This window comes from Lissotriton vulgaris, chromosome 4_1 (assembly GCF_964263255.1).
Source record: "Lissotriton vulgaris chromosome 4_1, aLisVul1.2, whole genome shotgun sequence".
NCBI lineage: Eukaryota > Metazoa > Chordata > Amphibia > Caudata > Salamandridae > Lissotriton > Lissotriton vulgaris.
Window position 1 is genome coordinate 57,162,277 of NC_141691.1, and position 15,536 is coordinate 57,177,812.

The window sequence follows — 15,536 nt, forward strand, 5'->3', positions numbered from 1 at the left end:
GATGATGGATCTGTTTAAGATGTGGGACCTGGTGATTTGTCCTACACACCCGCACGTGGTGGGAGACACACCAGTGGCAGCAGGTGAGCAATGTGGCCTGGGTGCGCAGTGTCGGCACTCTTTCTCCCTGTCTATCTCTTCAGTTATCTGTGTCTCTCTCCCCCTCTCTGTCCATCTATCTCTCTCTCCCCCTCTCTGTACCTCTGTCTCTTTCTCTCGCCCCCTCTCTGTCCATCTGTCTCTCTCTCCCTCTCTCCTTCGCTCTCTCTCTGTCCCTTGATGTTTATAGGACACACCTTCTCATCGTGATTTTTGTCTTGCAGGCTGTGACCTATGGAGTGTCCCGGGGGGTGCCGCAATGTGTTTTCATTTTTGTTCTGTGTTTGTTTTAATACATTTTAATTTGTTGCTTCGAAGGTGAATGTGTGATGCTCATTTTTGTGTTGCCATATGCATGTAACCAGATGTGACTGTGCGACATCAGGTGGAATATTGGGTACATGATTCCGTGTAGTTGATGTGGCATGTCTTTGTCCATGGGAGGGGGCCTGGAAAGGGGGGGTCCTGGGGTTGGTGGCGGTGGGTGTTGTGGCCCTCTTGGGTGCTAGGGCTGCATAATCAGTGGCTCCATGGCATCTGTTATTCTTCAGGTGTGGCTCTGGCCTTGGCTCCTGTTTGTGGTGCAGGCTGTGTTCCAACTTTACACCAGGTCAGAGCAGGTGTTAGTTTCCTACTGCTAACATGCCTTATTGCATGTTTTGTGATCTTATCGCCGATCTGGGGAGTGGTGTTGTCGCTGATTTTTCCTCGGGAACACCTACTCTGCATCTCATTAGCGATAGTTGCGGGGCTAATCTGTGGCGATGTTTTTTGCGGCTGCTATCACAGGTAAACTGGTGCTATGGGCTGTTGGCACCAGCTTCTGAATGGGGCGATACATTTATCGCGACTTTGGCTGCGATTAAGTGCCTTTAACTCAGCGATAGCTCCTTGAGAATATGCCCCAAAGTCTTTCAGTCTTTGACTGGGCACAAGTTTGGGGCAGAGAAAGTACTGTTGGCTTCGGGAGTACTTTCCTGTTGAGTCGCCTGCGATGTTCTCGGGATACCTCCCAGTCGCCTCGGGTGGCACTCGCTCGTCTGGGTAGCTTCTGGAGACATCCCCTCCGCTCGGCTCTGTAGAGGACGCGGGGTCTGGGTTTACGTCCGAGGGGATCACTACTTTCGTGCTCATTGTTTCTTCGCCATTTCCCTGAGAAAAGTGATTGATAGTCGCCGTACCAGGCGCCTCTATGAATCAGGACAAGTTTCTCACCACCGTGTGTCTGCCTCGTTGCGCCATGATCATTGTGCCATCCACTCGAGTGACAGTCCACACCTCAGGCTTGTAGGCATGCGAAAGCCCGGGTGATGATCTTGAGGACTACCTTGGATTCTACGTGCAATGCAGGAGCTTTGGCTTGTCGACTATCGGTCGCCTTCTCAGTGGTCGTCTTCCGTTTCTGCTGGGCTCTTTCCACATCCAGGCATGTCAGCACCCACTCGGAGTCTTCTGGGATCAGGCCCTCTGGTGACCGTTTGAGCAGGAGCAAGGCCGGGGCTCACCCGGTTGTCGAGTGGGGCGTTTGCCGATATGCAAGTAGGAATTGATGCAGGCATGCCTTGGGGTCTTGGTTTTGGTCCACCCCGATTCAGAGGGCTCTGTTAAGCGTCCTCATCATCCATTCCACCTCACTGTTGGCTTGGGGCCACTGAGGTGTGATTCTGCTGTCGGATGGCCATTGTCGGACTTTATTTCTTCGGGTAGTCCGAACATGGCAGGTTGAACGTGGGTGAAAGCCATGGACGGCACAAGCTCTACCATGGGGAACTTTGAGAACGAGTCCATCACGACCATGGTGTGCCTCCCGTCCGGGAAGCTCCCGAAGTCGACGCTGATCTTCGACCAGGGCGTGAGGCACGGTTCTTCATTAATTACAGATGAGTGTGCACAGGTGGCAGCGCCTGACCTTCTCATCCACCATTTTGTCCATGTTGGGAAACCACACCTTTGCACGTAGTCTGGCCTTGGTCTTGGCGGTCCCTTGATGGTCTGATGGGCAAGCGTGACCATTCGCTGGCACAGGCTTTTCGGAACGACAATACGCTACCCCTTAGTATTAGTACGGATCTGCTGAGTTCATTCCGTACTCTCCAAAGTTGACGTTGGGAGTTCTGTTCTTCGGTGTTAAGCAGGGAGACTCCATCCGCCTTCACTCATCCCGTGGTATCATCCTCCTCAGTGGCATCATGAAGATCTTCTTTTGTCACCGCCACAGGGCAGATATTGGCTTCGACCATGTTTACGAAGGCCTCTGTGTTGGTGCTATTGCTATCAACTCGCCATCCTTCGCAGTGGGATGTCTCAACAGGAAGTCAGCGGGGTTGTCTGCCCTTGGTCTGTACAGCATTTGGAATGAGTACACCTGTAGCTGGATTGCCCACCTCTCAATTCGTGGGGGTGCTAGGTGTGAAGACCTGTTGAACGACAGGAGGGTTTGTGGACTGTTATCACCCGGAAAGGATGACCACATAGATATAAGTAGAAGTGTTGGCATGCCCATCCTATGACTCTATTTGGACGTATCATACTTCCGTTGGGGATAGCGCCCAGTTGGCGTAGGCCACGGGGGTACAGACTCGCTTGGGGTCTTCTTGCAGAAGGACTGGTCATAGCCCAACCATGCTTGCGTCGACAACGAGTTCCGTCTTCCTCTTGGGGTGAAAATATGCCATGGTTGTCTGATCCAGAAGGGCGTTTTTGATGTTCTGGAATGCCGCTTCTTCTCTGGGAGTCCATTCCCAGGGCTTGCCAGTCATCATCAGCTGCCGGATAGGCTCCGATATAGTAGCGAGATTCGGGATGAACCTCCGCAGTATGTCGTCATCCAGAGGAAGCTCAGGGACGGATGTATGAAGGTATAACGCGTGCTTTTACAACGCGTATTATTACGGCGCAGGTTTTACAACACAAGTCGTTACAACGACTTGCGTTGGGGCGCTGGATAGTGAATAGTTTAATTTACTATTCCAACTCCAGTCCCCGTGGATAGTAGGGAAGGTGTTGGATAGTAAATTAAACTATTCCCTATCCTAGAGTGTCCTCCAGCGAAAGTCGTTTTAACGACTTTCGTTGTAAAACCTGCGTGGTAATGGTACCGCGTTGTAAAAGTTTTGTGGTAAAGGATGTTTCCCCTCGGTATTTCCATGGGATTCTGCATGACTGGGGCACTTCTGATGGCTTCTGCTCTGCGCGGGTCAACGCGGAGTCCATCTCGTGAAAAGATATATCCAAAGAAGTCTATCAACCCTTCTTTTTGTGGAGTGTGAGTCCGAAGTCTGCTAGTCTCTGTATAAGGTCCCAAAAGCGAGATCTATTGGCTATGCCAATGCTTGTTGAGTTAGAGGTTTATTATCAAGCCTTCTGTCTGTTTTGCCTCCTCTTTAGTGGGTGTGGCTACCTCATGACCTCATGGCCCAAACGTCTCCCTGCCAAAACACAGTGCACACGATCCACTTGGCCTGTATGCGACGTCACAATAGGACTATATCCCACAGGAAAAAACCCAGATCACACTTTTTAACATTATAACATATTTCATGATTTTTTTTTTTAATTCGCATTACATACCATGCTTTCGTTTAAACGTTTCTTTTTACAACTTGAATTTCATAGTTTACATATCACCAAGATCGACATGCAAGCAAATGCATGGGTTATCAAATGTAGTGCCTTCACCTAGTGTGCCTGGTTCGCCCCGTGCCACAACCTATTTATTAGGGGTGGGCGGAATTTGCGTAGTCGCGCTACACAAACCTCCACGAAATGGTAAAAAATCTCCGCGAGCATGCAGAGTTCCGCGAACACGCAGAATTGCTTGTTCTGCCCTTTCGCGATGCTTTTTTCCAGTTCGCGAACGCTGTTTGCGTGTTTGGGGGAAATATCTTGCAAACACGCATTTTGAAAGACCGAACAAGCAAAAAATGCCAAGAAGCCACAGATCGTGGAATTTTTGGCAATTCCACGTTCTCCGCGGAATGCGAAATTACCCAAATTCTGCAAACGGAACGGAATTTACAGCTCAGGCCTACTATTTATGGAGCAACAAAATGCCCTATGTGTTTATACCTCTCCATATCTTTCCATTGAACATACAGGACATACCGCACCCCTATTAAAGTAATAAATATATCCCATCACTGGTGGCTTGCATTCAAATGTGTAACTAGACTAGAGTCAAACTGCAACACAGAAAAAACAAGTCTGCGGGCCTTTTCCATCTATGTACTATGGACATGGAAGAGCATCCCAGTATTCTTAATGCCTGCTCCAAATGTACTCTAATGTAATAAAGAGCTGAAGACACTCCTCTTTAAAGAACGTGACACCATGACCCGGTTACAGTTCACTTCCACTGTCAGAACCCAACTTACCCTCAAATCCCTTGTTGACTATATGTAAGCCTTAAACGCTGTACAATGCTCTGCTGCTCTTTGTCTAGATTTATACTTCTTACAAATATCACGCCACCACACACAGCCTAAATATCAGCTTACAGAATATTAGGAAGGTGAATATACAGGTAAGTATAGATTTGCCAACCTTCAAGATACGCAGATGTGGAGTTAAGTATAGCAGATCTAAACCTGTACATACATACCTTCATGATATTTTGGTTGGTTCTTTTAATAGCAAAAATGTAAAGTTCAGTATTCAGGTAGTATACCAGATTTACACCCATACATACAGGAAACTGGCATGCCCACTTAAACGGAATATCACACAGTACCTAGGCATCTTCACGTTGAAATTCCTGGCTGGGCTTCAGTCGGCTGGTTTGTGTAGATCTCTTCCATTTCAATACTGAGATCTACTGTTTAGTAATGGCAATAATTACACTTTAATTCTAAGCACCTAATCAGAATATATATATGTTAATGTAACAGTGACTGGCCCATACATTTATTGTGCATTATCAATGATCCAGCTGTATCCACTGTTCTATTGCACAGCACCCTCTCGGAGTAAGCCTTGACTGTTTGATATAGTTAGACCCTTAAATTCAGAGTGAGAAAGGATCTAGGTGGCATTTCAGTGACCTTGCAGTAATATCTGGTTCCTGTGGTCCTAGGGCAGCTTGCAATACTTGACACAAGGTCCCCTGTGTTCTATAGTTCCCAAAAAACTGGTCCAGCAGCTCTCAGTGTTTAACCTCGCTGTCCCATTAACTTTATGATGTTCTAAACCAAGATCTCCTACAGTTTGTTAATGTAACAGAACCAATGAACTGAGCATTCTGTCATTAGTGCCCAGAGGGTGTTGTTACCTTTCGCAATGAACGACAGCCTCACGGCGAATGGCGCTTATTGCTTGAGATTGAATTTTTTGGATTAAAGTATTTCGGTCAATTGATTTCATTTTTCATTTCTAGCTGTTGTGGGGCTTCGTCGCCACGATGTGTCCTTGGATTTTTGCTTGAATACTGCACGGCTTCTGCTGGAGCATGGAAGGTAGTTCACATTTTACCCTTTGAGCTGAAAGGTCCTTATACCTGTATTAAAAGAGGTCTTAAGTATTATTGTGATATCTGAACGTTATTTAGGCAAATGTTATATTTTCTTGCAACTGTACAGGAAACTTTTAATTCTCTTTAAGAACACTGGCAAGAATGTACTCCTTCTTTTCTAAATACAGCATCAGGATTGCAAAACAGGAACCGTTAGCAGCGCTATATTTCACAAGAACCCTGGAACATGAATGTAAAAATCCACATGACAACCAGTAGCCGATCCCTATGCGACAGTCTCTCCCAAAACTTCCTTTCAGCTCTATCCTGGTCTCTTTCTTGCTCAATACCCTGTCACCATCCAAGGTATACAGTTTTGCTTCTGATCCACTGATGAAAACCAAAAGTTGGATGCATCACCCCAAAGTATAATGGCAATCAAATTGAACACGTAGGACCTCATTTACAGTATGGTGAGTAGCCTGCCAATACCGCTCATGTGTCTTCTGCCTTTGCCCCTCCAGCTGTAGACCGCCTGCCTTACTTTAAATCCCGCCTACCTGTTGCCGTAAGTGCATTGCCATTGGGAGGCATGCACTTAAAGCTGGTATGAATGTTGATTGCGCAACCGTCACTATTTTAAAATCGATAAGCATTAATTTCTTTATTTTGCACATACTCCTAAAGTGTTTGTTGTAGAAAACCATTAGTATTTACCCTGAGGGCTGCATTAGGACCTTTTTACATTTTTCCTGTACGTGTCTGCTTGAGTCACATAGCAGACCCAGTCAAGAAAAATACTGATGGTGACTCCAGCTTAAATAGGACGGGGACAGTCATTGTGACCTGCTGACTCTGCAGGGATGGGTTTCCATGCGAAGGGTTTCCAATGGCGGACCATTCAAAGGTCTGGCAGCAGCCAGAAGCCCTGTAGTTGTCCCTAGCTCTAAATTATGTTGGGAGCCTCTGATTTGGCAGGGCAGAGGCATTGCCACTAGAAGGAGATCCACTCCAGGTAACCCATTACTTGTGAACTCGCAATATCATCTGAACTAAGGAAGAGAGATTAGAAGTTATCTTATCCAGTTCAGCGAATGACGTGTGCTGCCTTTCTTGAATTCATGAGAAAAGGGTGCAGTTGTATCTGACTTCCCAGTTTTAATCCTAGACGAACCCTTCCACTGATGTCCAGATCCACTGATGCTTCCAAATTTATCCTCTAAATGAAGAAGGGTGGAAGGTTACGGTTTCGCCCTTGATGCGATTCATTCCATGGTCGAGGATGCCCTCCTGTGCATCAATCTGGTGAACACCATCAGATCCAACCTCCCATTTCTCGCAAACGGAGAATGCCATTTACCAATCACATTGGACTTCCCGGGCAGGTGTTCTTCGTCACCAAGATATCTTTATCCAGCCAAAATGGCAAAAATCTAAAGCTAGAGTTATCACATCTTAGATTGTGAGGTAAATCCAAAGTGGTACTTCACTACCAAGATGTTTTTTATCGTGAAAAAAGTGCAACAGCTGACCAGATCTTTTAATAAGCACTTCACCACAAGCAAACCTGCTAGGACATTGAGGCAGATAAGTAGCAATAACTCTTAGCCAGACCACTTATCTTTGGTACACACCGTAGGTACACTGCCAGAGCTACTGGTAGTTTATGTGTTCAATGGCTCGATAGTGCAACAGTTGTGGGAAACGTTGCTGAGATGGAAAAAACATACCTCCCACTAATCCAGAATCCAATCTAGAAGCCTCAGTGATATCTGGCTATCACAACCTTCAGTAGTTTGTTTTTGTTGATGCAATTTGTGACCTCTGTAGTTACAGGCACTAATGCTGTGGAGAATCATGGTTGTTCTTGGGTTTGGTTTTTGATTGATAAGAACCCTAGACTCTTGATCTACCATGAACGAAGAAACATGCTGCTAAAGACCACAGAAATTCTATCGCAATGCTTGTATGCAGTGCTTCCTGATCACGAAAACCACGCTGATAAGGTAAATGATTGTCTTCACTCCGTGTTCGCTCACAAATGTTACCACTGGTTTCATAAAGTGTGTGAAACACCAGGGTTGGATGACAGATACACCTGGAGAACCCCAATTTGCCAACCATTTCTTTTCAGGTAAGCTAGATAAAAACTTGATGTGAGCCCTAGACTAGAGTCATGAGAGAAGCATCCTTTAGATCCACTCATGACCTCTGAGCTCCTTCTTGAAGAATGTCTATCTGAAGAGAGATGCCCTTCAGCTTAAAGTGCATGGATGCTATTCAGGCATTCCACTCTTTTTTATCTTTAAAGCAAGATGAATCTCTTTTCCATTCTTCAGTAAAGAGAGGTTGTAGAGAAGGCGGAAGGGCGCATATGAGACCAAAGAGTTGTGCTCCCCCATAACGTTGTTATCGCCACTGTGATTAATGCCTTCCCGTTTTATAAGAAACAATTTGAGTGGATTAACCTTATGTACCGGAGTCCCTTAACACTCTGTCCTCAATCCCTGCAATCCCTGCACCATCTGCACGGCCTCGACATCGGTCATCAGTCGCCGCCAGTTGTGCATGCAGGGATTCATTCTGCTTCTGGATGAACCGAATGTGTCAAACATATATTGTTCTTGCCACTGAATTCTCTTAACTTATTTGAACCTCTGGGTGCTTTGGTTGAAACGTTGATTGGGCCTGTGTTCCTGCTTGGCTCAGCGTTTCCATAAAGCTTCAGATAAATAACTTCGCGCATGGGTGAGGAGGCTTTCTCCGAAGTCATAAAGGTGTTGAAGGACTTGGTCATCTCTTTCAAAAAGGTCGGCTGAAAAAGTGAGCACAAGGTGACTTTTCCATCTTCTGATTTGTCAGTTCACTGAGCTCAGGGATCATCACCTCTCCAAGAAAATGGGGCAGGTGGAGTTGTCCGACAGGCAACCATCAGGACTCTTTGATCCACTTGTCTTTGACATGCTCTACAATGTCCACTATCATGCAGGCAGGATCAGACAAATCTAGGAGCTTGTCTTATCATGCCTTTAAGCCTTTCTTTATGAGCTTAGAGCATTTCCCCCAAAAAAGTTAGCATTTGAGGGTTCATCTCTAAGCAGCACCCAAGAAGGCCAGGATGTAGACTGAAGGAACTTTTGCAGAGACTATTAAGTAGCAATTAGCTATTGGGGGTCATTTGTGTTTTTTTGTAGTTCATTTTTCTGGGGTTCTTGGGAAATGTGGTGGTCCTGACTGGTTAAGGTTTGTAAACTGGCTATTGTGTTTAGTAAAGGAGGAGTAGAAGCTTAATTAACCCTCACCCAGGGGTTTGCCACATAGTTAAAACATCTACTTACAAAACAAATATGACAGCACTGCTTTGGCATCTTCAGAATAGTCCATAGCTCCATGGACCGTACCATGTTCTGTGTGGTATTGACGTAGTTCCTTCTGTTTGTAAACCGTGGACATGCGTAGTTTAAATAGACCATCCTCTAGCTAAACTAATATCTACATTTTGTGTGTGCACAGGGAATCGGTGGGTTTTGAGTTCCTGAGGTCTGTGTGTGAGCGCTTTGAATCATCACCTGAGTTAGGCAAGGCCCAATTGCTGCACATTCAGCTCCTGTTACAGCGAGGAAAACAGTTGCTGGCCAAGCAGAAGATTGAGGATATCATCACAGGTATCCTTTTGTTCTTAATAACTACTTTTGTTTACGTTTTAAGCAGTAGAAATCAACAAATACAGATATGTTTGAATATCCCCTATCTAGGTAGATTGTCTTCTCCCCCATTGCACAATGACCCATGCCCCTTAGCCATCCTGCCTTATTAGAGCTTCTCTTTGACCTCCAGAGGTTTCCAGTGTCCTGTCAGGCTTGGCTATGACATATTTCATATGTAGAAATGTGTGTGCGTGGCTGGATCCATTCCATTCCCCAATGCAAGCAAACACGGATTTAAGATACATCTGTGGTAATGTACAGCACTCAAGACATACCTGGGTGAGCTCTTTCCAGTATTTCTGCATCGCTATGCACTTCGGCATCATATGGAACGGATCTCTAGCTGTGTCATTGCAACTTTGGCAAGTGGAGGTGGTTAGTCACCCCATTATCGTACGGTTGAATAATAAAAATGATGCAGACATTTCATCTGGATTAGCCTTAGGGGAGCAGATATTGTGACCCATTTATGTCCATTCGGACCTCTAACCACTGTTCATCTTCCAGGTGGCCTGCGTCCCTCTCCCATTGTGCTTTTAATGCTGTTTAATTTATTACTCGTGATTTATATATGTTGGAAATTGCATGTCTACCCAAAGGTTGTAGAGTCACCTTTGCTTACAGTGGGTTGAGTGGCACTAAGAACAACAGTGTGCTGCAATATTGCTCTAGTGCGTGCCACAGATGTAAATGTTTTTAGAGAAATTGGGATTTGTGTAGTGGATAACTTTGTACTAGGGTCTCGAATGATTTTAACTGTCCAGTTCATTTTTAAATCCCTCTTGAGTCCCATTGGTGGAACCCCTGAAGCTGTGAAACCTGAGCCAACCTTCTACCGACCCATAGGAGTGTCGTGCAGGTCAATCTGTCTTTTCACCCTGTCTACTTGATCCCCTCCTGTCATTGCCCTGCTGAAGTTCCAGTGGCTAAGGGTATATGGTCTGGAGAGCGATTGACATATAAGTCAGGAAACAATGCTTAGATGGTGGATAGCTGTACTCCATCCCTTATCGAAAGGCCTCAGTGGTTGAAAGGCCTCAGCAGTATTTACGTTCTAGAACATGACTCGATGACGAAGCATGCCACAGTGATGACGTGAAAGACTCATAATGCTTCACACAGAACACATCACAACAACATAGTAGACAGGTAACTCCAAAATAACTGTATTTGATTCAATATACACTAAAAAATCAATAGTGTTTAGCAAGTCCTAGTAACACATCGGTTTATTCACAGCATAAACCTTAGCTTCGTATAGGTGTTCTAAAAGCATAGGTGTTAAGTGACCCACCAGCGGCAAGAACTTCAACAAAGGCGTGAATATACAGTGTGAAATAGTTAAGAGTGTGTTGGTACACAAACTACTGCAATCCATATGAATGGCAAACAGTTTGTTTGTGATAAGTGTCATCAATGTTTCAACCATTAAACAAATGCAAGGGTCTCACCAGGACCTATCGAAAATCAGAACATACCATAAGGAATGGAACTTGCTGGAAGGGAATCACCAGTAAAAGGAAATGTATACAAGGGTACCTGCTGGACCCCAAAGGAGAATAAACAACCCATGGGCGAACTGTGAATTACAGCACGCAGACCGCGAAATAATCACCACTGTGCAAAGGAGCACTATTGCGTACGGGTGTGATTAACTGGTGGCAGAATGGAGAGAAAGAATGAAGCCATTATAAGCAACAAAACAATGACTAGATATATCAAGCCAGAGATAGGAGCATATATCAATCTTACCCATGTGGATGAAATCAGCCTGTGGGGACAAGAATCAAGTCCCTGATCGCGGGTCCGCAATTCAAAAACAGACCTGCTCTAACTGCCACCTGTGAGGCATGATTGGCTGTAGGGGGCCCTGTGAGGCATAATTGGCTGCAGGGGGCCCTGTGAGGCATGATTGGCTGCAGGGGGCCCTATGAGGCATGATTGGCTGCAGGGGGCCCTGTGAGGCATGATTGGCTGCAGGGAGTCCTGTGAGGCATGATTGGCTGCAGGGGGCCCTGTGAGGCATGATTGGCTGCAGGGGGCCCTGTGAGGCATGATTGGCTGCAGGGGGCCCTGTGAGGCATGATTGGCAGCAGGGGGCCCTGTGAGGCAAGATTGGCTGCAGGGAGTCCTGTGAGGCATGATTGACTGCAGGGGGTCCTGTGAGGTCTTAAAGGCACGGTGCCAGTTTTTCTTCTGTTCTATTTTGAATGCCGCCTATGGGCTAAGGATGTCTCAAAAGGTTTTGGAATCATCTGTCTTACCCTCTAGAGTTAAAGTTACTCCTTCACTTGAATTTTTTTCTAGGCACTTCCAAGCAGGCAGAAAAACGGTGCAGGGAATTTAAGCCCCAGCCCAGAAGAGCGTACACTAGAGTGCAGATTAGAGAAGCCTGGGAGAGACGATAATATATTAGACACTACTATCAATACGGACAAGAGTGCAAATGGCATTGACGACTTGGTGGAATTGAGCACGTCGAGGTGTGAGTCAAGGGCTCCCTAGGGAGATATCAGAACAGTTCCAGTAAGTAACAGGTTTGAAGTGCTGGCACCATCTGATGAACAGGAAGTTCTGCTCCCAGAAGTAAATAGGGACAGGCAGAGTAGCTTGGGTAGCCTAGGTAATGGAACACCGAAGCAAGTAAAGATGCAGAAATCTCGCTGGCAAGCATATTATTGGATCTAAAGAGTGACATAAAAAAGCGCTTTGAGGTATCAGAGGCTAATCAATTCGGCATACAAGCTTCATGGTCTGAACTAACGCAGAAGTTGGATGAAGTCACCTTGCGTACTAAGAAGTTGAAGGAAGAAGTTGGCATTGTGAAACAGGATGTTGAGAAAAATGTATCTGAGATTTCCAAACTTGGAAAACAAAATCAAGCCCTAAGAGAAGATTAGGAGAGATTCGAGAACCATTCTCGTAGAAATAACTTGAGGTTTCCAAATATTCCTGAAACCGAGGAAGGGTCGGACATGAAGGTTTTCATAATTTTGATCCTGAAAGATGAGGAAGAGATAAATCTCAAGCGTGAAATTCAGAGGGCGCATAGAGAGCCTCTTCAGCGTAACTTGCAAAGAACCAAACCCAGGAAGATCCTGGTAAACTTTCTCTCCTACACTATTAAGAAAGAGATACTCAGCAGTGCTCTAAAAAACAGTCCCTATTCTGTAAATGGTTATTCTCTGCTTGTTAGATCTGACATGTGCAAGGCCACAGAACAGAGGCAGTGGGAGTTAGGCGGTAAGATGGAGGAGCTCCAGAAGTTGTGAGCAAAAGTTCAGCTTGAATTCCCCACAATGCTTCGTATTATGTGGAATAATCAAATGTACAATTTTCGCTCAGTTGAGGATGTGGAATCATTGATTGACAGGATCAGAAAGGGAGATACTACTAAATGACCGACAGGGGTATAGGATAGATCACGCTCTAGATTTTGGCAATTTGAATGTATTAGTGGAATTCCCCCAATGGTATGGCCATAGGCATTGTTATGCCTAAAAAGATAGGGCAGATTCCCAAGGGTAGGGTGGGAAGGTGTTGGGGAAGCACGGGTGTGGTGCAGAGGGGAAAAAAAAAACAAGTTCTAGAACCTTTTATGCAGAAGCTTTTTAATGTAGTAAATAAGCAAGGGACAGAATATCTTGGGAAGCAGTATGGTTATGGTTAACATTCCGCGTATTGATATTCTTACATGGAATGTGAATAGTCTTAGGTCCAAACCCAGACAGAGGCAAGTGATGGCATATTTAAAAAATAGACAAGCACACATTGTGATTCTACAGGAAACGCATCTAGTAGCAAATGAAAGTAAGGAGCTGTTTGGAAGGTGTGGATGGGTCCAAAATGTTATTGTCTCAGATCAACTGCAATGCTGTAAGGGAGTTGCAGTTCTAGTTAGGAGTGGATGTGGGATAGAACTTAAGGAGTCGAGTACGGACAGCTCAGGGAGATGGGCTTTTGCTCACTTAAAGTGGGCAGACAGGGATTTCTTATGTGTGGGGTTTTACGGGCCCAATGAGGATAATCCACAACACATTGTAGATTTAGAACTGAGGCTAGCGAGAATTTCAGCTCCTGTAATTGTGGGTGGGGATTTTAATCTGCTGATGGATCCTGTGTTGGACCGTTCAACAAGAATGGAGAGTGTATATGTTCATAGAATGAGGAATGCCCTGAAAAGTATGATATGGGATCTTGATTTACTGGATGTCTGGAGACATTTGAAAGGAAAGGCAAGGGGGTACACGTATCACAGTAAAAAGCACCATCACTTTTCCAGATTAGATTATTTTTTAGCTGATAGATCTTTTGCAATGAATATTAAAAAGATCAAACATTTCCCAGCTCACATCACTCACCCGTAATGGTAACATTACAAGCATCAGGTCCACAACCACCTAAGAGATGGACGCTAAAAGCATGCCTTGCTTTTGGAAGAGGGGGTGGAGATAGCTCTGAAGGAAGCAGCAACTGAGTATTTTGTCAACAACAAAGATACTGCCTCCCTTGGAATTGTATGGGATGCCATTAAGGCATATATGCGGGGGATCCTAAAATACCTCACTTATGCAACAAATCGAGAAGAACGGGTAGAACTAGAGGATTTGGAAAAGGAGTTCGGGATTTTAGAGGAGGTTCCGCACACTCTCAATGAGGGGGAGGAAAAGGAGAAAATCGAAAGGAGGTTAGAAGAGGTCCAATTAGAATTTAAAATTAGGATAGAACGAAAGTGTAAGGCAAGATGGCAAGCAGCGAATATGAAGGAATTTGAATATGGTGAGAAAGTAGGAGCCTTGCTAGCTTGGAAAGCCACGGTTGAGAGGTCAAGAAACAATATAAAGGAGCTAAGAAGTGATTCAGCGGAGAACATGAATAGCTGGGAAACTATTCAGGAACATATAGTAGCACTGTTTTCCCAGCTCTATACAGAGAATATCATTTCTGATTCTCCAAAGTTAAGAAGCTGGCTTTGCTCGCTTGACCTTCCGGTAATGAATGAGGAAGGAAAAGAAATTATGGAAGCCCTAATTACACAAGAAGAGATCAGAGGAGCAATTAAAAGATCTAAAAATGGGAAGATGGGAGGGCTTGATGCTGTTCCATCAGAATTATACAAAATGGTAATAGAAGAAATATTACCTGTCTGGGAAAGTCTATTTAACATGATTTATAGAGGGGATGCACAGGTCCCAGATTCCTGGAGGTAGGTGTAGAGTTCAGTAAGTTGGAATGTACATATGTTGCTATGGTGTTGGAATGTTATGATTGGAAACAGTGAGTGAAGCTGATGGAGGATGCAGCTGGAGGTACTTAAAAAAGAAGATGAACTTACAGCTGTGTGGAGTTCATCTTTACATTGGCGACGAGGGCAACAAGATTTTTTTTTTCTGCGCAAGGGGCAAATACTGTACCTTGGCATGTAAATACTTTCAAAGAAATCATCCTCTACATGGTTAGTACATGGATTACATTAGTTTGTGACTGATTGAAATTAATGAGAGGATCATAATAGTGAAGCTACATAGATTACATTTGTTTGTGACTGATTGAAATTAATGAGAAAATCATAAAAGTGGAGTGTACTATCCTCAAGAGAGTTTTAACTACAATTTATTCAGATGATTCATCATTTCCTACAATGAAATTGATGACTGCAAGTGCTTACAAGGAATGAAAGACAATTATATAAGCGAATGTGATTACAATTGGCTCGGTAATAAGGCTCTGATTGGTCTTGGATTTGGACTTGGAGCAAGGAGCATATTGTGGCTGAGTTGGAATTACAGTGTAATCATTATTCAAACCGTGAAGAAATTTTGAGCGGTAGCGTGATCAGCATTCAAACTAGAATGAAATCTAGAGCTATATCGTCTTATGAAATGTTTCTCTAATTGGTTTTATGCATAACGGAGGCTAGCGCAAACTGAATCTTACCGCAGTTTTAAAAGATGCATTCAGGTTAAGCGCATGTAGAAGCTGTTGTTGAGCGTGACGCCAAGCGCGAGTGCCAAGATTGTATGAAAGGACTTGACACTTCAACGTTCTGCTAACATCAATCGCCTTCAGAAATCGAACAAAAACCAAGTAACGTGACGACGCAACGTGACGTTGGCGGCCATCTTATAACTTTGAGAAAACTCACATTGCACATCATTGAATGTACCGCAAACTTGAAAGCCCTGATCTCGATTTCTCAAAGTCATCAGTTTCAAACAGCAGTAACCTCAGTACATAACATTGAATGTATCGGAAAATTGAAAGCACTGATTTCGATCTCAAAT

The 15,536-nt window shown here is 44.6% G+C and overlaps 1 protein-coding gene across 1 annotated transcript in view; it reads left to right on the plus strand.

The window, feature by feature from the left end:
- Window positions 1-15,536, plus strand: part of TEX11 (testis expressed 11) — a 1,326,855-nt gene that overhangs the window by 575,963 nt on the left and 735,356 nt on the right. The window contains exons 13-14 of the mRNA XM_086918299.1: window positions 5,471-5,549; window positions 9,059-9,210. Of these exons, the coding sequence (XP_086774425.1) occupies window positions 5,471-5,549; window positions 9,059-9,210 (231 nt within the window). The remainder of the gene's footprint in view (window positions 1-5,470; window positions 5,550-9,058; window positions 9,211-15,536) is intronic.